Source organism: Phocoena sinus, chromosome 10 (genome assembly GCF_008692025.1).
Source record: "Phocoena sinus isolate mPhoSin1 chromosome 10, mPhoSin1.pri, whole genome shotgun sequence".
Taxonomy (NCBI): Eukaryota; Metazoa; Chordata; class Mammalia; order Artiodactyla; family Phocoenidae; genus Phocoena; species Phocoena sinus.
In genome coordinates, this window is record NC_045772.1 from 14,380,599 (window position 1) to 14,408,303 (window position 27,705).

A 27,705-nucleotide genomic window follows, 5' to 3' on the forward strand; every position below is an offset into this window, starting at 1 on the left:
GAGAAGTCAGCAATATAGTACATACAGTTGAGGGGTTTCCAGTTTTACCCACCTGTGTATAAAGTCTTGGCTCTTTATTTTCCAGTACATAGCTAGAATAACTGTAAGGCAGCTATTTGAGATTCATAAACAGATGAATTTTTAAATTATTCACAGAATGTACTGGAACCCTAGGTTTGATTTTTCAAAAGGAGAACATTGAATATGACCCCAAGAAAGATTGTTCATAACCAGGTCAGGGTTGAGTGTACTTCCTTGTTCTCAGTTTTACCTGCAAGGTCTCAGGAGCCCGAATGGGCTTGGGGAGGGGATGTTGGGGTGAAGGGGGCATAGAGCAGCTAAGCCCTGGCCTCCACCCCTCCCTCCAGTGGCTTCTGGAACCCTCCTCTCCTCTTGCCTCACCAGTGGTCCTTGTTCCCAGAATGTCTGCTATTCCCTTTCAACAATTATCTATTGTTACCTTCCCTTTTATTCTCCACCTTTCCCTAGGATTTCTTTTTTATTTTATTTGTTGAGGAAATGAAAAGAGGATTCTTAGTTTGAAACACCCCTTAACTACTATGCTTTCAGCCTGGAGTTTGTGAGGTTATAGCATTCTACTAAATGATAGCTAATGATACTCATTAAAGCACCTTGTCCATGTCTAGATTCACCAAGAGTTCTTATGCTGTGTGATAATTTGTGTCCCCATGACCACCACCCCACGCCTGCCTACTTGCTATCTTTGTATCCCAGCGCCTAGAACAGGGCAGGCAGATAATAGGTGCTAGGAAACATCTGTTGATTGAATGAGTGATTTGAAGGTGATGTTATTGGTAATGACAAAGGTGAAGGTGTGACAGTGAAATTGAGGAGTGACCTTGGTGGTATTCTTCAACCCTCTTTTTCTCTCTCTCACTTACTACTCAATCCAACAGAAAGTTACAGTGGCCATGGTGAGAGCATTTATACCATGGAAATTGGCAAGTGCTACCAGGCATTTAGGTCTCCCCAGAGAGCCAGTTGTTAAGCATTTGCCAGCACACCACTGCTTGTTGCACTTCCTGATTTTACTGGGGAGCATTTTACAGGTGAGGAAGCAGAGCACAGACAGACCATGCACCTGCTTGAGGAACCAAAGCTAGGAGAGTGGTAGGCTGGGACTTGAATGGAACTAACTTCTTGAAAGGCATTTCGCATTCCTGCTGACCACTGCCCAGGGTTTTAGTCTTTTGCATGAGGTAGATGCTGAAAAATCTTGGTTGAAAAATGAATGAACACACAAATGAATAGAATAAACCACGAGCTCCTTGGGAATAGGGTCATGTCCTCATCATCGTCATATGGCAAACACTTGTGCACTTTCTATGACCAGACATTGTGCTAAATAGTTTTCATAGATTCTCTAATTTAATCCTCCCAACAACTGTATGGATACTATTACTATTCTCATTTTAATAATAAGGAAAACTGAGGCTCTGAGCTCAAAATGAGAGCAGATGCTGGTGGCATCTGGATCAGCTCAGGCCATCCAGCCGGCAAGGCTGGGCATCCCTGTTCTCTTATCATTCTTCCCTCTCCCACCTGAGCACAGGGTGTCAGTCCATGGAGCAGGACTCTGGAGCCTCACATGTGTGCACGTACCCACATATGCTCGGTGTCTGAGGGCAGGACTGCTTGTTACAGCACTGTGGCCAAGCACAAGATCCTGGTGACCTCATCCTCAGAGGAAAGCACCCACCTCGAGTTAGGCAGCCCTGCCCTACCAGTGCCTTTGGGCAGCCAGAATGTTAAGGTGCCAGGGGAAGAGGGGCTTCCTGCAGCCAACCAGACACTTGTGAACTCAGGCTTGGAAGCTGGACCCTTTGCAGAAGTGGCCCTTGGACTATTTTCCTCTTTTTAAAGCACCAAGGGAGCTCCGACAGGGTCTTTTCTGTTCTCTTCCCCTGTGTTTTTATATTAAAGTGTGATTTCCTAACACATGGCTGACATGATTCCCCAAGAGAGTTAAAAATCGGGAAGAAGATAAAATGCAGAGAACTCAGGGCTGGCAGGTGGCAGGTCAGGATTGAAATGCCAGCTCTGCCACTCACCTGCTCTGAGGACTTGGCCAAGCTGCTTTACCTTTCTGAGCCTCAGTTTCATCATGTGTAAAGTGGCCTCATAATGCCACCCCCTTCACCATACCACTAAGCTCACAAGGAGGTATGAGGCTCCAATGAGAGCACTCTGTTCCTCTCCTTCATGGATGCTTTTCAGTGTGATGGTTTGTTTACCTGTGATGCAGTTCTGCTCTAGAACATCAGCTCCAGGAGGTAGAGTTTAGACCTCTCTTGTTTAACCACCATATCCCTGGAGCCTAGCACAGTGCCTTGAACTTGGTACAATAGGATAAATGGAGGATATAATTAACAAGCAAGTGGATGCTTTTGCCAAGGCTGTTATTGTTATTAAGGGAAAGTTCAGGATTGAGGATGCCCTGGGGGAGAGCCTTCCTCAGAAAGCACTCAGCTGCCCTGGAATTCGGGAAGGATACCAGACACTTCCATGCTATTCCCCAGGCTCCTTCCTCCTTCCTACCCAGCTGATAACTCAAAGGCTCCAGCCTCCACCTTAGAGTTGAGCTGCTTCAGGCTGCTTGAGTGAAGGTTGAGCGAGGACTGCAGGGTGTCTTGGCAGCCCGAGAAGGCTTGCTGTTACCTAATTGGCCCCAGGGTGAGCAGGACTTTCCACTTCCCACTGTGCCACCTTCTGAGGGGGTGGGGGAGCAGCATTAACTCAGAACTGGCATCACCAGCAGAGGTTTTGGGTAGAGTTGTCGGTTTTAGCCAATAAAAATACAGGATACCCGATTAATACTTAGATAAACAATGAATCAGTATAAGTATATCCCATGCAATATTTGGTATAGACTTACTTATACTGCAAAATTGTCTGTTGTCTACCTGGGATTCAGCTTTAACTGGGTGTTGGGACTTCCCTGGTGGTCCAGTGGTTACTCCGTGCTCCCAATGCAGGGGTTCCGGGTTCTATCCCTGGTCAGGGAACTAGATCCCACATACCACAACTAAAAAAAGGAAAAGATCCTACATGCTACAACGAAGATCTCACACGCGGCAATGTAGATCCCGCATGCCACAACTAAGACCCAGGGCAGCCAAATAAATAAATATTTTTAAAAATATATTAAAAAAAATTTAACTGAGTGTCCACTAGTTTATCTGGCCATGCTACTGATGGAGGTGGCAACGAGAGACAGTGCCCAGCCCTGCTAATATGTGCCCAGTGAGAGGCTGGCCCTTGCATATTTTTGCTTTCTGGTTGGGGAGCCAAACCAGGCTCTCCCAGTCGACCCCATGCTCAGGAAGCAGCTTTCCCTGCCTGTGATGAGGACTGAACAATCTAAGTTATTAGCAGGGCAGGAGCAAAACCAAGTGGGCAGTCTCGAGGCAGGCTGCCTGGGCCCCCATTCTCTCACTCACTTATGTGACCTTGGGCAAGTCTGACCTCTGAGCCTCACGTTCCTCAGTTGTAAGGCAGGATCGGATCGTGGCACATCTTTCACGAGGGGTCACTATAGAGTTAGAGATGATGGCATGGGTGGGGCTAGTACTGGGCTTAGCTGCCATACAGGCACTGAAATGGTAACTGGTATTAACAATTAATTGCAATCACTAATTGATAGTGAATATAATAGCACTGGGAGCCAGGGGAAGGAAGCCACTTGGCATGTTTCTCAGTTCAGCTGGATATGACTGAGAGCTGTCTCCTAGAAGCCCTGGAGGAGGGCTGTCTGGATGCTGGTAGGCTGGCAGACTCTCTACTCTGAAGATGAGAAGATGGGGGCCGAGCTGGTCCCCTCCTGGAGTTGGCTCGGCGTGGGGGGGGAGGGGGCTCAATGGGGGATACACACCTCTCTGTTGAAGACACTTGGCTCTAGGAAACAAAATCCTTATGCCTCCCTCTACCACTTCCCCCACATCTAAGACTCTCCTTGAACAAGGACGGGGCCCTGCCAGTTCCCTGTGGGGTAATCCAGAGGTGGAGGGAGAGGGAGCTAAGAAAGTCTTGATGAGAGGGGTCTTGCCACCCTCCTACTCCCTTCACCTGCTGACTCACAGAGGCCACCTCACACAACCTGGTGTGGTGCTGGACTTCTGGACTCGTCCTTCCACTCTGGGCACCCTCTGCCACTCCCCCTCCCTCCACCCTGGTGCCTGGGCAGGGAGGGGCCTTGGGCATTCCCCAGCAGCCTGCCCCGTCGCCTGGACACCAGTGCCGTTTTCCCAGGCCCGGCCCCTTTTATCAGGAGGACAATGTACACACACAGTGAGGGCCTTGTGTGGCACCCAGGCCCCGAGCCCTTTGACTTGAGGAATTTTTCAAGTGCTGACCGTTCTCCGTGAGGTCCCCCTGCCATCCAATCCAGAGGCCTGGTGCCCCTGCTGCTTCCTACCCTGCTCTTGCAGGGAGAGAGGGAGAGAGGGGAAAACAGTGAAGAGTTGTCTCCTGCCCTGGTAGAGTCTTCACCATCTGAGACTGTGGCTAGAAAATCTGGGGGAAGTGTCTTTGAGCAGAAGGGAATGTGGGGAGGAATCTGATATGTGCTGTTTCTTCCTAAGTTCTCCCTTCTCTGCTGATGCTGTGAGATCTCAGTGGAGCCACTTTCCTCTCTGGGCCTCAGTTTCTTCATAAGTCAAACAATGACAATATACTAAGATCACGGTCTCCGATACATTGTTTTCATCAGAATGACATTCAGACTACCAGGCACCACCCTACACCTTCTGTATTGGATAGAGTTCTTTGTTTGCAAGAAAAAGAAATTACTTTGGCTGACTTAGGCAAAATGGGAGTTTATTGAAAATATGTGGGAGGCTCACAGAATGAAAAGAAAAGCCATGAAGACCTGAGCTTAGGAGAGGTCAGGACCCCCGGCTCTGTCAGGACCTAAGAGGCAGGGACTTGTGGACAGTCTCTGGAGACGTCAGCTCTTGTTTCCTCCCAACCTTGTGCCTCTCTGCTCAAAAATCAAATTCCTGAGCAAGAACAAACCTGGCTGGTTCCGCAGTGTGTCCTGGGGACACTTGGGGACAGTCCCATCAAGACTGTGTGCAAGAGAGAGGCTTGGTTCCATGTATGCAAGTGCAGATGGAGGTGCTGTTACTAGAAGTCAGAATGGGTGCAAGACAGGCCACACTGAGATGTACCCCTAGAACTACAGAGTTAAAATATCCAGAGGAGAGCTCAGGAAACTATTTTTTTAAATGATGAAGAGCCAAGTTTAGAAACCACTGAGCTAGAGGACTGGTTTCATGTGGCTCCCAACTGGTAGAACCGAGGCCAATGAAGCAGACAAATAGGGAGACATGTCAGCTCAATGTACAGAATGGTAAAGTCATCCAAAGACCACGTGGGCTTCCCGGTGAGGGAGTGAGCCCCCTGTCACTTGCAGGTATTCCAGTACAACTGGGCTGGTGATTTGGGAGGAACAATGCAGAAGAGGCTCACACTCTAAACGAGTCAGCCTGCAAGCCCTTAAAGGAGTCTCAGACCTGCAGCTTTTCATTTTCCCCACTCTGGCTTTGTGTCTCAGTCACTTTTCCTGCCTTTGCCCTGCTTTTTTCTGAAGAATTCAACTGTTCAACTTCTGAGTCTTCTGTCACCCTCCAAAATGTGGTTTTCTCGCCTAGGTCCTCCTCTTGCGAAGGAGTCCCTCAGATGCCATGGGCTCTCCTAGCAGTAGCTGTTCCCGTTCCTCCAGACTTCACCTGCCTGGTTATAGCCTTGCCCTGCGGGAGGCATGGCACTGGGTGCATGCCAGCCTCATTACAGAATGTCTTTTCTCCTGGGTCCTGTGGAAGCCTGCCTGGGACGTGTTTCCTCGACAGGAGGGAGGCTGTAACGGCAAGAGAGGGGATGGTGCTTTGTGTGCATTTTCCTGACCTCCAACTCTGAGTTGGGAGAAGGGGTGGGGGTGTGGGCTTCCTGAGGGTTTGCACGGAGCTAACTGCTGTTTTCATAATGGAATTTGTTAAATTAGGGGTTGCCTGTGCAGTTGCTCACAGGAGACAAGGTGGTCAGTGAGTGAAGAGCAGGTGTTAGGAAAAGGCATGGGCACAGAGAAATATTTCTCTGCTACAAGGAAAACAACAGCGCAAGCTCCATGACAGATGTATCTGCCACTTGACTGGCTGCAGAGAGACAACAGGGAGCAGTGGGGATTGTTGAGCGTGGGAACTGATGCCCTTCTGAAGGCACTAGCTGCCGTCCGCTCAGCCACTTTTTGCCATGTGGGAATACAGGTCTGGTGTTGCCCAGTTCTTGATTTTCAGGGGAAGCCAGAAATCTGAATTCTTTATATGAATTTTCTATTTTAAAATTAAAAATATGTAATTTAAGTCCAACAAAACAAGACTGTGGACTCCATGAGGTTTGCCAGTTGGCAACTTCTGATGAAGACAGGAGTCAGGGTAAATATTCCTCATCTGGACCTGTCTCCTGGCTAGACCAGGAGCGCCAGGATGGCGGGGGCTGTTTTGTTCAGCATAATTCCTAGGGACTAGCACAGTACTAAGCACATAGTAGACCCTGGATGGATGGATGGATGGGTGGATGGATGGATGGGTAAGTGGATGGGTAATCGGATGGCTAGATGGATGAATAAGTGGAGGGAGGGAGGAGGAGGGAAAATGACTTCTCACAGCCTTCTCCTTCTGTGCCCTGCACTTCTCACCTTGACAGGCCTCACACCCCCTTCCTAAATCAAACACTTAATATTCTCATGGTCCCCTTCTTCTCATCCTCCTTATACCATCTAAACCCCTTTTACGGATGATCAGATATGTCACTTGCACCTTGGTATGAATTACCTTTCAGTGTGTAACTGTTTTCATGGGCATTTCCCCAGGTTGAGCCCTTAATAGATGCTCATTAAACGTTTGCTGAGCGGACAGCTTAGCCTTCTAAATGTGAACTGTCTTGGTGGAGTGAAGGCTGTGGATTTTCAGAATTCTGTGGGAATGAGGGTGACACAATGGTGTGTCTTTGGAGAGAAGAGAGCTAGGAACTGGGAGATAACATTCTAGCGTGATCTCTGCTGTCAGAGTGAGTGGGTGGCTGATGATTTTGTTTACCCTAAAGGCTGGTGCTCGGGAGGAAGAGGAGCTCCCAGGTGGCAGCCAAGGCAGGATTCCATCATGCTAGACATGAAGCAGGAGTTCCATTTAGAGCAAGGAAGATACTGCCACCTTCCCCTAAATGCTATGTCACTTCCTCAGGTACATGCCCACTTGTTGAAGGACAGGAGGGAAAGAGATGAACAGTAAACACTTGCCAGGTGTCAGAGATATCATTCATGGGGCTTTATAGCAGACATAGTGATACATAGTGATGTGCTTACGTTTTCAAATGAGACTGGGGCTCAGGAAGGTTGATGTTTATCTGAGGCAGCACTAGGAAATAAATAGCAAATAGCAGAGCTGGAGAGGACCTGGGTCTGTCGTCTGCTAACGCTAGCAGTGCCTGCCCACCTTTTTACCTGGAGGGTGAAGTCCACCTCAGCAGCCCACCAGTGAGTAGCCCACTTGCTGGCACGTTTTTGGCAGGTTCCCAGAGGCCTTCAAATCTGTGTCCTCATTTTATCCTCATGATCCTATGGGTGGATCTTCCCATCCCCACCCTATAGATAAGGAAGCAGAGGCTTGTTCAAAATTTGCAGGTGCCAGAGCTGCAAATTCAAATCTAGGTCTTCTGCTCCATGCCTGTCACTCGTTTTTCCTGCTTATTGGGAGACATGCCCCAGGAAACTTCATCAGCCCCCTGAGCGCCACCAGTGCCTGCCCAACTCATTTGTCCTTGTATGTGCCTTTCACACACATACACACACATCAGACCTTCTCAGATTCATCTTTGCAGCCCTTCGTCCTGGCAAAGGGTAAGTACCAAACATTGGATGGATGGATGGATGAACTGGGCCACTTCACCAGGGAAGTAGCCCCTGGCTCTCAGACTGGGCTGGGTCCCTTTCTGTGGGCTAATGCCCTGTGTGGTCATTGTCCTTTATGGGTCTCTCCCTCCTGTTAGGTAGTAAACCCCCTGAGGCCAAGAACTCAGGGATGAGGATGTTATCTTCATCCCTGTTTCCTTAAAGTCTGCAGGCTCGAGCACACAGTAGATGGTTAGTACAAGTGTGTTAAATGTCTTCCAAAGAAGCCTTCCCTCGCTATCCCAGGTCAGACCTCTCTGCTCCCCACATCCTACCCTGTACCACCTTGTTCATTGTATTCATCATTTCCTTTTCACCTGGTTAATTTCCTGACTTTTCCAAGAGCATGTTTGCTCCACAAGAGCAGGGACTGTATCAGCCTTTCCCCTCATGCCTAGTAGGGTGCCCAGTCCTTACAAAGCTCAGTAAGTAGTGGTTAAATGAGGGAGTGAATAAATGATATGAATTGTGATCAGAGCTGCCCACACAAATCTCCTTCCCTGTTGCTGTCGGAAGCCTACGAGGGGACATTCATCATATCATGTGGCTCCGGGCCCTAGTATGTCTCACTTCCTCACCTTCACGGATCCCTGTACAGGTGCAAGGGGCCTTGTCACTCTCAGAGGGTCCCTCCCTGTCCTAACTCACTGGAGCCCCCCCAGTTGCAAAGAGGTACGATGAGGCTGCTCCATCATTGGAGGGTCCCCTCTGGCAGTGGGAGGGGACCAGGAGGGTTAGCTATTAGGAGTAGATAATGGAGCTAGAATTGGATCTCTGAGTTGGAACTCTGTGTTCAAAGGCCCTGCTTTTGTCACACCTTCATCCATCCAACCTGTCATGTGACCCTCCTCTTGCTAGCTGAGAAAACCCTGAGTGTGTCCACCTTCAGGGTTCTCCTGTGTGGTCTGTCATCCATCTCCCCCAGCTTCTGTCCAGGCCACAAATGAGCAATGGGCATGTTACATCAGAAATAAGAAAATCTGTTTCTAGGGCCAGATCCCTGCTTTCGTTCTCCTCCAACTACTCTGAGACAGAACATTCCTGACCCTCTCCTCCCCAGGAAGGGCACTGCCAAGGCCTAGCCTCATTGACTGTATATCCCAGATGGGATTTATTAGAAGGGTGCTGCTTGGACACAGGTGGATCCTGTTTGTGCTAATTCTCCTCTTCTGCTCCTCCTGCAGCCATGAAAGAACTCGGTATTGCTCCCCATAAATCTTGCTCACTCACCAGATCCCGCCTCCCCAAACGAGGGATTTCCCACCCAAGGCAGCACTGGTTTTATAATATTCTCCTTCCTGGTGCCTCTGATGTGGCAGTAAAATCTGAGACCACCCACAAAGATGGAAGCTTTGTAGAATCAAGAGCTTCCCCCAACCCCTTCCCAAGGCCAAGGACTTGACTGATTGGCCTGTGGATTCAGGGATCTTATTATGAGGATAAACATATTAGGGCATTAGGAAGAGGTCTGCATTAGGAAGACTGAGACCTCAGGCACAGTGGGGTCATCCATTTTGCCTGAGGTCAAACAGCCAGGCAATTACACAGGCAGCAACCCCAGCCCCCAGGGCATCTAAAATTCCAGACCATCCCTACCCTTTCCTCTGCCAGACAGAATGAGCCCCAGGCAAGGAGGCAGCAGTCTGTGTGGCCTGTCAGGAGACAGACTTCTGACTCTTGGCCAAGCAGGGGGATGGACTGCCTGACCCTCAGCTTCAGCCTGAGTCCGTCTGGCAGGCCCTGTAGTAAACATTCCAGAGATGGGCAAAACAAGTGTTTCTCCTCAGAAGGTGAGGCCCGTGGAGGCCAGAGATGCTTGGGTGGTATTGGTGTAGTGCTCTGAGTTCTGAGTTAGAATCAGAGTTAGAATCCCGTCGAGGGCTGCTAGGTTGTGTGTGTTGGACACTGAATGGTGACCCCACACGGTAATGGGTATGGATTTGTAAGTGTGTTACAGCATTGCACCAGTAGATGGCAGTAGAGCAGCTAGAGCACTGGATGCCCCATGGCCTACCCCTGGAAACATTATTCATTTACCCAGTCAGCAAACATTCCTTAAACATGTGCCTGTGCCCTGGCACGTTGTGCTGCTTTTGGGAGATTCAGTGAGCATGAAGACACGGTTTCAGGTTTCCAGGAGCTCACAGACTAGGTGTATGGGGGCAGGGGACATGTCATTCCAGCACACCGTGATAATGTGTTATATGGTTGCTAAGTACAGTGCCCTGTGGGAACCCAGAGGAGGGACACCTAACCTAGCCTCGTTAGGGGGGGTGCTTTCAAGGAAACAGTAGTCAGGGATCTTGAACATGAGAAAGAGGTAACCAAGCAGAGAAGGAGAGAACAGCAAACACAAAGGCTCAGAGTCATAAAAGCATAGGAATCACAGGAAGTTGAGTGTGTGCAGTAGGTAGGCAGAAAACCAGAGAAGAAATGGGCCATAGGTTAACAGAGTCCAGATCATGAAGGTCCCAGAGGGTCTAGCTGAATCCTGAAGATCTTTAAGCACAAGATCTAACTCACCATTGCTGCTTAGAGGCTCTATGTGACTTTGAACCTGTGGTGGCTGGTCCTGGCCCTGCTGCTCCTCAGGGTGGACACTGGGGTCAATACAATAGGAGGAGGGATGTGAAGGACTTGCAGGCCTTCTGTACCAGTGCCGCCTGTTTATCATCAGCACCATCACCAATCTCTTACTGCGGTAACGGGGCAGATCAAAGTGAGATGAACTGTAATTCTGTTCTGTAACCCCCATGAGGGTAAGATTATGTTTGTTTGTGGGTCCCCACATACGGCACCTGTAGCCACAGCATACACACTCGGTGGTTTCTTTGCTGTCATTGTTGATTCTGTTTCAGACCCTGGGCTGTATACTTTGGAGCTTCCTCTGTGCCAGGAACCATTCTAAGTGCTTTGTACGTCGTGTCTCATTTAATCCTCACAGCACCCCTGTGGGATAGTTACTGTGATTATCCCTGCTTCCCATATGTGGAAACTGAGGCACACGGAGGTTGAATGAGTTACCCAAGGTTACACAGTGAGTGAGTGGTGGCGCTGGGATTGCATCCAGGTGGTCTGCCTCTGAGCCCACACACTCTACTTACTGCCCTTCACGTACAGGATCAAGTGAATTTCTCACCACACCTTGGCTGGCAGATGTTATCAGCACTTAACAGATGACAAAACTATGACCTGGAGGGGTTAAGTTTCTTGTCTTGGAACATGCAGTGAGTTGTAGAGCTAAGATTTTGCCCAAGCCTCTGTGATTCCAGATCCATGCTTTTCCCAGTATACCAGTGATTTCATTCATTAGTTACCATCCTGAGGTCCCAGGGTCATCCAGTACTTCTTGTAAACCCAAGTGACAGGGACCCCTGCCCTAAGTCATACTCTGGCCCTTACTAGCTATACTCCTGACAGCAAAGGAGGACCCTGCAAACTGCACCCTTTGATTTTGCAGTGGGTACCCAGACCTGTAGAAATCCCTGCCCATAGGGACCCAGGCCCAATTCCAGGGCCTCTGTAGGCTAATTTCCCGATCCATCCTCCCCAGACATGGCCAAGGCACTGTTGATGGGGGTGTGGGTGAGGAGATGAAGCTTGGCCATGTGGGCTGGGTCATCCACAAGCATGCACAAGAAGCTCCAGTGATGTAGGAGAGGAGGGTGGGAGGAGAATTAGGAAGGACAATGGAAATCAAGAGCTGGCAGCCCCCATGCCACCATGTTCTGGGTGGATCTCCAAGAATTCTGAGAAGTTTAAATTCTGACCCTTCCAGGTCATTATGAAGTTGTGTTGGTCAAGGAAGGAAGATTGGCATGTTTTATTTAAATGTTTGCTAGCTTTATCAATTTTAAATATCAGGCATATGATACATAGGCTTCCATTTGTTCTTTTGTCCCAGGCCCTACAAATATTAGAGGGGGGTCTTATCCCAGGGTCTGGGGTTTGCCAGCACTACCTTTAAGGATTCATAAAATTCACAAACTACACTGAAAAGGTTCTCTTTGCATGAGGCTGGCTGCACACACATTTTGTTGAAGACCATCCTGGGAGAAAAAAACAAATCTTGCTTTCAAGTCACACTAACAACTCCTGTTCCCATAAAGTTCTACCTACTTGACATCTAAGCCAGTCAACATTATAAGAAAAAGTGGCATTAATATTACAGCCATCAGTCAGTGGTTCAGGGAGTCGAGGTGAACTCCACTGGCATCTGATAAGTGTGGATAGACTTCAGAAGCAGAGAGACTGCAGCTTGGTCAGAGAATTTGTAGCAAAGGTTCAATCTGGAAGGTTGAAAAAAGAGGTGGCAACATCGATGTTCCACCGATGGAAAAGAATAGAAGAAACTAAGCAGAAGATTCTTGGATGTAACATTACTGATTAGAACTCAATCATGTGGTCATACCTAGCTAAATGGAGAGTTGGGATATACATTTCTTGGTGCCAGTCTATAAACACTCTCACTGTAGGCAAAGAGGAGAATTGGGATTGGGAGCAAAGAGCTGTCTGTGCCCCAGAGAAAGTCTATGGAAATGCTTAACACGGTGCTCAGATTATAGCAAATCGCTGAGAACTATTAGTTTCATCATACCAACAACCAAAAAGAGCAGATGGAAACTTGTATTACTTTTGCTTTGCGGGAGGGCATCTAAACCCAGGAGCACCCCAGTATTTGCTGCTGTTTTTCAGAGCTGAGATAAAAACATTGATGTGGCAATGGAAGTCCAGGATTAAAGCTGCTTAGGCAAAGTATTTCGTCTCTCTGGGTTTCAGTTTCCTTATTTATAGAATGGAAATAATAATACCCACCTCATGGTGGTAGCTGTGTTAAATGAGAAAGACTAGGAATATAGCACAGTTTTTGGCACAGAGTAAGTATTCAACAATTTTTTTCCCCCATCTATCTCTTCAATCATTTATTCTTTCAACAAATATTAATTGAGCTCCTACTGTGTGTCAAGCATTCTGGTAGGTGTTGGGAATAGAATGATGAGTAAGGTAGGTTGTTCCTGGCCTGGAGGAATTGTGTTATAGTTTGATTGGACACAGGCATGAAACCCAGTTACTAACTGCAAGTAATTTCAATTATAATAAGTGCTATGAAAGAAAAGTAGAGTATGAAAAGAGAATTTATATGAGAAAAGAGATGACTAAGGTCAAGATTAGGATGCTTACAGAGAAAAATGGGCAAGTGGATGGATTTGAGAAATAATTAGAATGTAGAATCCATGGGGATAGGGAGAGAGAAAGAGGAAACAAGAATGAAGTCTAGGTTTTTGCCTTGAGTGATGGGTAGATGGGATGCCATTTATTGATAATGGGAAGACAGAAGCAGGGGTGTAGAGGAAAGGTGATGGAAGGGTGGTTGGATGGATGGATGGACCAAGGGACAGATGAGGTCTGCTTCAGATGAGGTGTCTCCTTGGAACCACTTGGGCTAGGAAGCACAATGTAGGAGCACAATGGGTTTGAATCCGGGCTCCCTTGTTTTCTAGATGGACAAATAAAGAAATGAGTAGTTGGATAGAGCAATTTAATACGTCCTTTATGGATCACATAGGATATAACTCAAAAGAATTCTGCATTATTTATTTACGTAGGATTCTTTATTTCTTTTTATCCTTAAAATAATGTTTAGAAATATATCGTGCACGTATAACTATCTCCCTTTTACAGAGGATAAAATGGAGACACGGGGAGGTAAAGCAGCTTGGCAGAACCGGAACCTGAGTGTCCAGTCCTCCCATCCTGTACTCTTTCCCCTCTCTCACACAATATATATATATAAAGAATGAGAAAATCACCTGTCTAGGTGGGAGAGAGCAGGAAGGTGGGGAATGTGTCTGGACATGCACCTCTGGGGGTAAAACCTTTGGGAAAAGGGAGGAAAGAGTGAAGCAGTCTGCATCCTTACTCAGTAGATTTCTTCCTCTCCTTCACAGGGCCAAGTATTTCCATGGAAAGAAGGTGAATGGAGAGATTGAGATCCGAGTGGAACAGGTAGGTTGGAGCTGAGGCTTTAGTGCTATCGCATGACTTTTTCTGTAGCTGGAGCCATTGCCAGGAGCAACCTTCTTCCCCATCTTATATAACTATAATGAGTCAAGATTACCAGAAAAATCCTGACTTATGAGACTTCTTAAATTCCAGAATTATTTAGTCCAATGGTTTTCAACCTTTTTGTTTTAACAGCAGAACTTTTATTCAAAGGAAATTGCAAGTAGGAGCCCGTTCTACCAAATTGAGACACGTAAAGCTTCTTTGATGGAAACGGGCATAGGGAGCCCAAAAGTCTGTCTGCTCCATCCTGTTCCACCTCCCTCCTTTCCCCACCGTGGTCCCTAAGGTGTCTCCTTGGAACCACTTGGGCTAGGAAGCACAATGTAGGAGCACAATGGGGTTGAATCCGGGCTCCCTTGTTTTCTAGATATTGGGCAAGTCAGTCTTTCTGTGTCTCATTTTCCTTGGGGTTAAATTATGTAAAGCTTCAAAAGAGATTAGAATCTTGAATACTGGCTCTTGTTATTACCACTGGTATCAACATCCATACCCCTCATTTTATAGGGAAAGAAGCACAGATTTGCCCATGGCTGCAATGGAAGTCAGAGATAGAATTAGGACCAGAACTTGTGGTCTCCAGATCCAGGGCTCCTTCCATTCATTCAGTGAACATTTGCTGGGGACTAACTCAATACCAAGCACCGTGCTTGACCTTAGAAGGGCACATCAGGGCATGGGCTCTGGAGCTAGACTCTAGGTTCCAGTCCCAACTGTGTGATGTTGGTTCAACAATACTTGAGCTCTCTGAAGTTCAGTTTCTTCATCCATATAATTGGGGTAATCATAGTATCAACTTCACAGGGTAGCTGAGAGGATCAAATGAGTTAGTCCAAGAAAAGTACTTAGAATAGCACCTGTCATATATCAACACTTAGTAAATGTTACCCATTTATCATCATCCTCATCATCAAAGGCAAACAATAAGATAGAAGAGGTTCCTGCTATAAGAGGAACTCAGAAAAGCACGATAAAAAAATAGAGAGGTGTAACTTTTACGGCACTCTTTGAGTTTTTTGTGTTGGAGGAACAGAAAGCTTTTCTGAGCATCAAATTTGAGTTGGCTTAGTATTAAAACACCTACAGCTTGAATTTCGATTTGATCCTGTGGCTTTCAAGTCAGTCCAATGTCTACTGGTTTTCCTTCCATGGCAAAGAGCAGGTTATTTTTGTTCACTTGACAAATATTTGTCAAACGTCTGCTATGCTAGCTAGCTAACACGTGGGGAACAAGGATAGAGAAGCAGAGGCTCTGTCCCAAAGAGCTTGTGGTCTAGGAAGGGAGGCAAGATAAGTCTTCACAGAACCTAACACAGGTAGAATCCAGGAAAGAGAGGTCCAAACTTAGTGCTGTGGGCACCAGAGGCCACAACTATTTGAGGGAGTCAGAAGTGACTTCAAGGAGGGGGTGGTATTTGAAATGGATCTTAAAGGATGGATAGTATTTCAACAAGTGGCGATTTCAACAGGAAGAGTGCATGAGACTGAATCAGCATGAGCAAAGGTAAGGAGCCTGGAAGTACAGGGTATGGAGTGATGTGTGAACACATTGTCGTTCCCTGGCCCCAGCCTACTCATCCTCCTAAATTCTCTCTCTCGGTGCAGAGTGCTACCATCTACCTTGCACCTTAGCCAGAAACCTGCATGGTCTCCTGGATACCTCCCTCTCCCTCCACCACTATACCCATTCACCAGGTGCTGTGGACTCCATGTCCCATGTCTCTCTAGTCCACCCACTGTTCTCCGTTCCCATTGCCTAGGTCCTTGGCTGAACCATCATTGGCTCTCATCCAATTTTCCTAATCAACAGCCTCCTAACTTCATCTTTTCATCCACTTCCAATTTATTTTTTGTACTAAAACTAGAGTGATCTTTCTAAAAAAACAAATTAGAGTCTTAAAGTGTTAGCTTTAAAATTCCTTTCTCAAAGATTCTTTATTTGAGCCGTTCCACCCCAGTCTAAATCAGGTAAGCTGGTTATTCCCTTTCATAGCACTTCAACTTTTCCTTCCTAGCCCTTATCTGAGTTTTTAACCACATATTTAGATGTGGTATTATTTGCATGAGGGTAGGGACGTTTGGATCTCACTCTGTTAAATAACACAGAGCCTGGCTTATACTAGAGCAGAAGCAAATATTTGCAGAATGACTAACTGATGGATTCCACAGATTCCAGGCTGCTTGTCAGTTTCCAATGGAGATAAATTGCTCTTTCTTAATCTTCCCTCAAAAATCTGAGTTTTCCATATACCATCTGGTAAATGCTCAGTTGCTAGCTGTCTCATCCCATTTGTGAAGCCCCCAGGGGCATTTTTTTTTTAACATCTTTATTGGAGTATAATTGCTTTACAATGGTGTGTTAGTTTCTGCTTTATAACAAAGTGAATCAGTTATGTATATACATATGTTCCCGTATCTCTTCCCTCTTGTGTCTCCCTCCCTCCCACCCTCCCTATCCCACCCCTCTAGGTGGTCACAAAGCATCCAGCTGATCTCCCTGTGTTATGTGGCTGCTTCCCACTAGCTATTTTATGTTTGGTAGTGTATATATGTCCATGCCACTCTCTCACTTTGTCACAGCTTACCCTTTCCCCTCCCCATATCCTCAAGTCCATTCTTCTGGCCCAACTTACGGGTGTAAAATCTATAAGCAGGAGCATCAGAGAGAATTGCCCTAAGAATAGCTCACCCAGGACACTGGTGACACTCAGCCAGTCTATGAGGGCTACAATCATGCTGGAAAAAGTTGGCTAATTTACAGTCATCTTGATCTCTAGTCATCTCCCTCCATGGCAGCCAGAAGGCAAAATTAGCCAAGAGACCAATTAGCAGGTCATTTGGGCATTTTTCCCTGAAATATAGGCCTCCCTTAACTCATCTTAGAGTCTGAATTGTTTGTCTTTTCCCATCTGGATCGATGGGTGGGTCACATAAGCATAGCACTTAGGAAAATTCTTAGGATGGAAGCCACTTTTTAGTCTGAGCTGGCCTCACACTTTGGAATTCTGTCTCCCAACTAAGGACCAAATTAACCAGATAATTGCACTGTCTGGGTTTTGCTGGACAGAGCAAATGAGTTAGTTGTGGTCAGCCTAGAGGAAGCCTCCGGCACTTCTCTCCACCCTCTTCTCCCCAGTTCAAAAACTGTCTGCCTCAGCTTTTGCAGAGCCAGGAATCAAGAAACCCTGGGGAGGCCAGTCAGGGAAACTGCCTCGTGTTGCATCCTATTACCCAGAATGCCCTGCTGGCTCTGCAGGGCCTCACAGCAGTGTCCTAGCAGGGCCTGAGAGGTTCCGGCCAGGGTGGTTGGCATGTCAAGCTCTCCTCTGTTTATACTTGAGGCAAAGGGTCTCTTTCTCCACAGGTGCAAGTCACCCCTCTGTGGGACTCAGCAGTGAGGTTGATGAATGGATTAATATCAAGTAGACTCACAGTTCTGAGACTAGCAGACTAGGGCTTGGTGAGGTAGAGCCTTGGGCTTCATTCTTCTCTAATAAATGCTGAAATTATAATAGTCAGTCTTTCCTCAGTGTTAATGGAGGTACCAAAGCATAAGGAATGGCAGTGCCTTGCTCCAGCAGATGGAAGGAAAGGCTGGAGAAGGTGAAGATCCTTCTCTTCTGAAGCTGGACAAGCCACAGATTTACATAGGAATGCCAGTGGCTCCTTTGGAGTCCTGTCCTTGTGTGATATTGGAGTTGAGATGGGTTTAGGTAGATGCACATGGATCCCAGGGAAGGCTGTTGGTTGAAATCCTGTTCGTCTTCTGCCCTTTATATATTTACTCAACTTAATTGTCTGCTGGGAGCAAAGGTGGAATTTCTCCCTTAAAATAAGTTAAACACTCAGGACTGTGATGTATGTATTTTTCATACCTACTTCAGCCTACCATCCACAGTTCTTTCTGGGGCAACCTTTCTTAGCATGGACCCTAACTGTAGATATTGTTATAAAGGCCATGTTATATTTCAAGACATAATTGTCGGTGAGATAGAGAAGTGGAAGTTGGATGTTAGTTAATTTGGTTTTGTGAATTGGTAACAGGTTGGACATTACCCCCATTAGGAAATGACTACTTGATAGTAATTCACCTTGAAAGAAATACATCTAATGCTTTACCAAAGAGTTCTGCCCTTGGCTCTGTTCTACAGCTCCTTAACTGTGATTTATCGAATTACTTTGCCAACGACTTGAAGTTAATGGGAGAGAGAGTATGCTGGATTAAATTTGATACGATCAAACTGAATAAGGAGACAATATAAGGTCCTATTCAAAAGCTCAGCTGAAGAGGAGAAGGACTGGGGAGATTTAGCATATTAAAATCTCATGAGAAAAAAAAAGACTTAAAATTTGAGTTGAACAAATTCTTAATATTCGTGAGAAGAAATATTGTGTGGAAATTAAGATTGTGACTCCAGCGTAAGATATACTGGGGATGGAATCTCAGCTCCATATTTTAGCTGGGTTGACCTTTCACTTATAACATCTCTAAGCATCAGCTTCTTCATCTGAAAAATGAGGATAATAATTTATACCCCCTAATGTGTGGAGTGAGTAAGTCAGTGTAAGTCATATGCTTGGTATAGTTTCTGGCACATATATTAAGAGCTCAGTAACTATAGTTATGGTTGTTACTCCCTCAAAACCTGATGCCACTTCAGGCTGCGTTATCAAAGTACAGCATTTAGCATCCAGGAAGGTGATGGCACACACACATACACACACAGCACACAAACTCTCTCACACAATATTCTACCCAGACTCCAGTGAGAGATCCAGTTGTACCGTCACACCAGGAGGGAATAGTAGCAGCCTGGAATGCCTTCTTAAGGGAGTGGCTGGAGTGAGAGAAGCAAAGGAGATCAGTGTAAGGAACTGGAGATGCTTAGTCCAGAGAAGAGAGGCCTTTGGTAGGACCCACTGTACTCTGTGCAATTATCCACCACCTGAATGAGTGGTTGAAAAGAGTTAGAGCTACCATATGTTGAGTACTTACAAGATAAGGATAAATGCTTTTTGCTCTTGGTATGGGCACTATAATTGCCTCCATCTTACAGAAACTGAGGCTCAGAGGGAATAAGTGGTTTTCCAAAGGTTGCCTGATTTATAATTGGCAGGAGCTTGTTTTTGAACCCCAGCAGTCTGAATTCAGAGTCCTCCTCTTATCCACTGCATTTTTCTGCTGGTGTTGCAGATACCAAGAACAATAACCAAATGTACTGGTTAAATCACTTTATATGCATAATCTTATTCCAACCTTTCCACAACTCTTTGAGATAGGTACTATGACTCTCCCCATTTGGCAGATGAAGAAACTAAGGCTCAGAAAGGTTAAACATCCTGCTTGAAATGAGTGAAGGGGGAGGAATTTGAACCCAGGTTTCATCTGCATGTGTGCTGAACCACCAGCCTATATTATTTCACTGGGATTAGAGTTCCGGCTAATGGTACATCATACAAGAAGATGGATTTCAACTTGGTATAAACAGAAACTGTTCAGCAGTGCTGAGTAATGATGAATAGACCACATCCCTCTAGTAGGTAGGGAGTCCCTGTGTTTGAAATGCTCTGGCAGAAACTGGTGGTTAATTTGGGAAATATTTCACAGGAAATGTATGTACCTAATCAGATATAACTTTTATTATTTTTTCTTTTATTTATTTTTTTGCATAAAAGTAATATATTCAAATAGTCAAACATTAAAAAGGTAAAAAATGGCATCTGGTGAAAAGTCTACCTTCAACCCTGCCCCCACCAATGTTTCTCTTTGACTAATCATTTAACTATTTATTAGCCAGTTCATTTAACCATTATCACTTGTTCCTTGGTTAACTTTCCAGAGAAATTTTAAATGCAGTAATCAAATACACATACATGTTTATTTTCCTTTGCTTTTCATAGATGGTAGTTGATCAGAAAAACATAAAGCATTGTATTTCAGAGGAGTATTGAATAAGGAAGATTGATTCCAAATGGGTCAAAGGGGGAAATCATATTGCCCAGAGCCACAGCAGTCCCCTACATTCACTGTTGTCACTACCACTGCTGGAACTGCCACTATTGCCAGTGAAGAACATGAGCCTGTACTCCCACTGATGCTGCAGGAATTGTCACCAACCTGCTTTAACTGCTGTTGCTGTTGTGAAGCTTCTGTTGCTACCATAAGAAGTGCAATAGTTACCACCATCTTCCTAATGTCAACTCTTACCTGAATGCCTCCCATTGGTAGAAATAAGCTGGAATTGTGTGTCAAAAGAACCTGGGAAGTGTAGAGTTAGGCCTTCAGCCCCCGTAGTGCAGGAGAGAATGGGATGGGTGTGGGGCTGACGGCAATAGACAGTGAGCGACACAGTCCATCCACACACACCCTTCTATCTAGTATATCTTAGAGTTTATTCCATGAAAGTATGTGCAGAGCTGTCTCACTCTTGTTAATGATTGCCAAGGGTGCTGTCATATGGATATACCACAATTTATTTTCCATAATTTTACTATTATAAACAATGCTAAACCTATTTAATTTGAAGCATCAGTTAGTATAGCCGTAGGACTCCTATCTAGAATAGAAAAACTGGTTATAAAAAGTATTGCAGGGCTTCCCTGGTGGCGCAGTGGTTGAGAGTCTGCCTGCTGATGCAGGGGACACGGGTTCATGCCCCGGTCCGCCACATGCCGCGGCGCGGCTGGGCCTGTGAGCCATGGCCGCTGAGCCTGCGCGTCCAGATCCTGTGCTCCGCAGCGGGAGAGACTACAACAGTGAGAGGCCTGCATACCGCAAAAAAAAAAAAAAAAAAAAGTATTGCAGGTAGTGCATGCTATCATGCACCTTGAGGAATGAAGTACTTTCCCCCAGCTGCTGGAATTGATACCAGAAGACAGCCCTCAGCTATCAGCCCTCATTCTGAAATGCCTCACTCAGGTGAAAAGATCTGCCTTCCCCAAGGGCCCATCTCTTGGGACCTCGGCTGGCACAGGGAATAAAGACCTAGCTCCTTTACCCCAATTTGAGACAACTCTGAAGGGCCATCCCAGCTTCAGAGCTCCTGGGGAGTTGGCAGAGACCTCTGCTGAGATGGCAGTGCAGCCCAACTTCTCCCTCTACCCAGTCGTGCTTCCTTCCCTTTTCTTCCCTTCCAGTGGTGGTGATTCCCAGCGCTCCCTAATGAACCTCTCAAAGGCTAATGTTCATTTCAGAGTCTGCCTCTCAAGACATTTACAATTCTGATAGATAGTGACAAATGACCCTCCATAGAGGTTGTGCAGATGATCTATAAGATCCTTTGGCTCTGGATTTCTAGGACTTTACACGACTCATAGGTTCTGGAGACCATCCTGCACAGAATGCTCTCCTGGTTACAGCCCAAGCATTGATGCTGAACTCTGAAGTGCTCCATAATTTGATCTTCTTATTTGACCTCCTTGTGTTTGAAATTCACCAGAGCTTGGTGTTTCTCTGCAGGGCTGAGTCCGGCAGAGCTCTACCTGCTCTGATCTACTAAGCCTGTTTTGTTAACACAATCCTGCAAGATTTATTTGTTTGGCTTGGCTTACCCTGACCTCAGACATTCTGTTTTGTATTATTTTTAAAAGCGTGCAGGTCTCCACGGAGGGTTTTTTCTTTTCAAATGTAAGAACCAGCTGGAGGAATTAAAAAAAAAACAAACAAACAGGTGGGACACTAGGACTTTTAGATGAAACGTAACTCATTAGAGGAGCAAGTGTTTCTCTCCTTAACTGTGGCATTGATTGATGTGGGTTTATCACCATCCTTGGCCTACCTTTAGGCTCACTGACTTAGGAAGGCAATAGGGAAATGGAGAAACAATAATCATGGTGATGGTGGCAAACTTATTGAGCATGGACTGTATGCTAGGGCCCATGTTACATCCTTCCCCTGCATTAATTCATTTAACCTGTACAACATTCCTGTTGCTTAGGAAACTAAGGCTCAGAGAGCTTGAATAAATTGCCCAGGCAGGGTCACACAGCTAATAAGAATGTGGGGAACCGGGGATTTGAACCCAGGTTCAGCCAATTCCAGGGTCCTAGTTCTCAACCAAAGTAGATCTATCAGTGTATGTATGTTCGATCTTGAATTTGCCTTCTTCAAGTTCTTTGCCTTTCTTCTCTTTGCACATCATTCTATCATCCCTTCCTATCTCACCCTACTCTTTTGATCTACTGGATAAATTACAAGTTCTTATGAGATGTTCTTCCAGCAAAAGACTCCTCCTTTCCTGACTAATCCTAATGACTCTGACTCATCATTTGATGTTTCTGGCTTATCGCTGCATAGTTCCCCTGTTAACAAGTCTGTTTGTTCTTTGTTTTCCCCCAGGAGTTAACGTTCACTGTTTGTCTTTAAGTGTAGCTATATATTTTTAGATTACATGAATAGTGTTAATAGCTCAGACTCTGGAGCCAGATCACCTGGGTTTGAATCTCAGCTCTGCTACTTCCTGAGTGACCCTAAGCAAGTAATTTGACTTCTCTGCGCCTCATATGTAACATGAAAGTAATAATAACAGTAACAACAACAACAATATGTACCTGTAGAGTTGTTGTGAGAATGAAATAAGTTGTCACACGTGAAGAACGCAGAGCAGATCCTGGTACCCAGAAAGTGCCGCATAAGTGTTAGTAGCTATTTTTACAGTCACCTTCACATCATTAATCACGTGTTGCCTGAGTAGTTTCTAGGTGTCAGTCTGTGGGATTATTCAGAAATGGAAAGAATATATTCTGTAAAGAACTTTGCTGCATAGTTGGGGGATGAGACATATAAACAGTTCATGTTTGTATGTGTGTTTTTATTATTGAGATTTTATATATATATATATATAAAACCAATATTATTTCCCATTGAGACATGGCACTCAGTTGGCACCTGGTGTAAACTTCTAGCTTTTCCTTCATAGCAGGTAGCACAGGTCCTGGTCAAGGTGTTCAGTGAATGTTGAGTGAATGTCTGAGTGATTGGGTGATGTGGTACAGTCATAGAAGGGTGGAGCCAGAAAGGGACTTTGGAGATCATCTAATCCAGAGGTTCAGAGAGGCGAAGTGACTATTCCTAGCACACACATCACATTATTGTTGGAGTGCAAAGCATGGAGAACCCAGGTTTCCATCTCCCATGTCACTGTTTTTCCTACTACATTTCTCCACTTGCCATGCTACCTTTTGTCTTCCCCTTTGAAGAAACTATTTGTCCCTTCTGATGTTTTTTTTTTTTTTAGCGGTACATGGGCCTCTCACTGTTGTAGCCTCTCCCGTTGTGGAGCACAGGCTCCGGACGCACAGGCTCAGCGGCCATGGCTCACGGGCCCAGCCACTCCGTGGCATGTGGGATCCTCCCGGACCGGGGCACGAACCCATGTCCCCTGCATCGGCAGGCGGACTTCCAACCACTGCGCCACCAGGGAAGCCCCCTTCTGATGGTTTTAATACCAGCTGAACTAATCTAATTCTCTAGTCATGAAGTTCATACTTTGCACATTTACCGCAAGAGGCTTTCTTCTTTGAGAGTCGGGGTGGGGGGAGCCCACCCCCACTGATAGCCAATGGCGGGCTCCAAACAGTGCAGTGGTGCGGGGGTGGTGGGGTGGATATTGAGGCCATGGTTAGATGAACCCTGCTGATTCTAAGTGTAACAGGGACTGCTTTGCCAGTTGGATGATCCTTCATGACCCACCTTCCTGGTGTAGCTGTACCTTAACCAGCAATGAGAAGAAAGGAGCAATGGGCATGAGAGTGAGTCCATCTTCTTGCCCTGGGAAGTGCTGCTCGTAGCTCTTTAGCCTCTACCTGCCAAGTTTGGTAATTTACCCTTCCTAACTGCCACCCTACTCCATCAACATCTGCCCTGCCCCCAGTTAGTAGCATAGATAGATGAGACTCCAATGGAAAATAAGGGTTCTGAAGGAGAACTCAATAAGCCCTTTAATTTCTTGCGGGATGTGTAATAAAAAAGTAAACAGGGCTTCCCTGGTGGCGCAGTGGTTGGGAGTCCGCCTGCCGATGCAGGGGACACGGGTTCGTGCCCCGGTCTGGGAAGATCCCACATGCCGCGGAGCGGCTGGGCCCGTGAGCCATGGCCGCTGAGCCTGCGCGTCCGGAGCCTGTCCTCCGCAACGGGAGAGGCCACAACAGTGAGAGGCCCGCGTAACGCAAAAAAAAAAAAAAAAAAAAAAAAAGTAAGCAAAACTTGTCTTAACTGCTCCTTCATTCAAGAAACACTTACTGAGAACCTGCTTTGTATGATCTTAATGACAGAGCCCTCCACTCTCAAAGGGTTCTCCTTCTGGAGGAAAATAGACATTGGGGGCGTTGACTATTGTACATTGTGGTGAGGGCTGTCACAGAGTTCCGTGCAAAGCATAGTGGAACACAGAAGAGGGAGGGATTGTCAACCTTGCCTTGGGACACTCTTTGGAAAGACTTCACAGAGGCTTGGGGATGAGAATTAGCTCAGGCCAGGAAGGGTGCAGTTGTGCACATCAGGCCTTCCCACTAAAGAGCGTGTTTTAAATCTCAACTTGTCACATGTAGGGGAAATGACCAGAGTATACAAAAGGGTGGTAGGAGATGAACCTGGAAAAGAAGATAGAGAACAGTCTCTATTTGGGGTGGGCTATGTATGGCAAGGCGTGTGGCTAGAAATCGTGTCCCAGAGGGAGTGGGGACATATTTATTGAACTTTTTAGGTCATGGCAACATGACATGAAAACGTGATCATGTTTTCATTTTAGGATGCACGTGCTGATAGTGGATTTAGAAGATGGACTGGGTAGGATTGGTGGCATGAGACTGGAGGCAGGGAAACTCAGCTCTGGATTTTGGGTGAAAAAACATCATATCCTGGAATATTATGCTCGGGGAGGAGGCTCATGGAAAGAACTTCATAAAATGCATGTGTTCTTTAGCCCTTTAAGCTTCATTCTCATACCTGTAACTTGTATTTGAGAATAGAAGGGATGACCTGTTTTCCTTATAACAGAGAGGATGGAACCAAACCCACAGGATGTGTTTAAGCTGGCATTGGATGAAAGCAAACCATGGTCAACTGCATCTTATTGACCAGCTTAGCCCCGGCCACTTGCTCTGACCCACTTCACACCCACATTCCGACTTACTCCCAACCAACCTAATCTCTGGCCTTGTGATTCCTTCAACTGCTTATGCTCTCCCTCCTCCACCTCCTTCTGCCCCTCCACACACCACTTTTCCAGCTTTGACCTTCAGCTTTGACCTTCAGCTTTTGCTCAGGCGCTCTTTACATTTGTTGCCAGCTCTGCTGTCATCTCTACTATTTGGGGTCTGGCTCATGCCCTGATGAGAGGAGCCCCCGCTGGGCTCACCCCAGCCCTGTTAGCAGCCCCTGCCCGGATGTGCTTGCACACAGGATTTCGGTCTTTGCATTTCAGTAGGAATCAAGAGTTATTAATTAACCCAGGGGGGAACGTATTATGAAACATCCCAGAAAGCTGGAACAAACCAAAGGGACTTCTGAACTCACAGCAGGGAAAAATGCCTTTTAATTGACTTGGATGACTTCACTGCAAAAATCTGTCTAGCTGTTATGCTAAACTGGAAACTAATCTATTAGATTGTCTAAGGAATCTCCCAGCCCACCCTGACCAGAATCTCTAGAGGTGGGGAGTGTGGCCGACACATAAACAGGATGTATGCTTTGAAATGGCTTCTTTTGGATCATCTCCAGTCTGGCTGCCTTTTCTAGACCCTGGGAAGGAAAGGAGAGGCTGGTATCTTAGAATGAGTTTATATGTTCTACAGTGTGTATCTTTAACATCACATAGAAGCTTTCCTAAGGCACTGCTTCCTTTAGAGTAAAATTCAGCCTAAGCTGAACCTGCCCTGGACCACTTCTCTTAGGGAGTTTAGAGGGTGACATAAGGTAATTTCCACAGATGGTGGTGTCATGTATGTGACAGCTGTGCAGCCTGGGCTCGGAAGGGATTAGTGAAAATAACCAGTGTCTAATCATGTGCTTACTAAATGCCAGGCACACGCTGAGCACTTCCTGCAGATTAGTTTATTTATCCTCGTAACTACCCTATGAAGAGTAGATGCTGCAAGTTCCCCCATTCTCCAGATGAGGAAACTAAGGCTAAGAGAGGTTGTGTGGCTTACTCAAGGCCACACAGCTTATAAGTGGCAGAGCTGGAATTCACAGTTTGACTCCAGATGCTGTTTTACCTGGGAAGGTGTATCCTGGAGAAGTAAAACCTGAAAAGGACGTGATGAATTTCCTCTTCTGTGTAAGCGCTGGCTTGTGCATTAGACTTGCTCTGTGGGACCCAAGGTTGGCCTACATGGTCCTCTGCGAGTTAGCTCCTGCCTACCTTACCTCAAGGTTTAGCTCAGGCATTATTTCTATTCTGCTTCCCCTGAGCTGCTTGTGTCCAAGCAGGACAAGGTGCCTCTAAACCGTGCTCTCACATACCTCATGCATATTTCTACCATCACACTTACCAGATTGCTTTGAAATTACTCTTTCACCTGCCTGCCACTCCCTCTGGACTCTGGGCTTATAGAGAACGTGGACAGTATCTTTGTTCAACCTACAAGTATTTACTGAGTGCCTACTATGTGGTAAGTGCTAGGGCTGAAATGGCAATTAAAAACAGATGTAGTCTCTACCTGATAGAGCTTAAAATCTAATGAGAGGGACAGATATTAATCACATAATTGATTTCTCTCTCTCTCTCTGTCACTCACACACACACACACACACACACACACACGCACACACACCATAATTACAAACTGATTAGGAGCCATGAATAAAAGATACACAGTGTTATGGTAGCATGATACTACTGGGCACTTAATTTAGGTACTTAGTAGGTGCTTCGAGTACCCAGATACACAATCTGTGCTCAATAAATATTTGTGTAACTTTTCTGAAGTAGGGGAAAATGAAAAAGCTACAGAGAAAATATCGGATCTACTATAAGAACTTCCCGGGAAACAGAGTCACCCAAATATTCTTTTATGTGGTAAATGACACAGGTAAAGCACTAATCTGACAGCAACGATACAGGTAAAGCAATGCTTGACATTAGGTTTACACAACATGTCAGCCACTGTCTGAGTTTCCTGTATACATTTAATCCTCACCACGACCCCACCAAGGAAATACTGATGGAACTGAGGCTTGAGAGGTTAAGTGTCCTGCCCAAGGCCACCCAGTGGTCGGTGGAAGAGCTGAGATGTAGGTGCTCCAGAAGCCCTGGCGCCCATAAAACTGACCCTGCATCTTATTGCCTGTCTCGATCTTCTCTAGAACCGTGGCTAATCACCTGGTGTTCCTTGCCCAAGGTCACGGTGCTGGTTACAGTAGAGCCAAACTTGTCTCCTTCTTGCCAAGTCAGGCTTTGGGAATTCTCAGGGCAAGAACTTGGCAATGATAAGAGGGCAGTGCCAAATTGGAAGTGGAACTGAGTCCCATTAAGGGACATCGAGTTGCATTTTGGGGGTTCTGCGTGTGTGTTAAAGCGAAGAAGAAAAATTATTATTGAAGGGCAGTTATGTGCCCTTCGTGGCTCTAATGTTTCACACACATATTTAGTCCTATTATTGTTCAGATGACGAAATTGAGGCTGGGAGGGGTAAAGTAGGTATTTGTGGGGTTAGAGACAGAATTGTGATTGGAA

At 46.0% G+C, this 27,705-nt stretch overlaps 1 protein-coding gene across 1 annotated transcript in view; it reads left to right on the forward strand.

Moving 5' to 3' along the window:
• Positions 1–27,705, forward strand: part of SYN3 (synapsin III) — a 465,532-nt gene that overhangs the window by 56,877 nt on the left and 380,950 nt on the right. Inside the window, 1 exon segment of the mRNA XM_032646265.1 lies at positions 13,915–13,972. Within this exon segment, the coding sequence (XP_032502156.1) occupies positions 13,915–13,972 (58 nt within the window).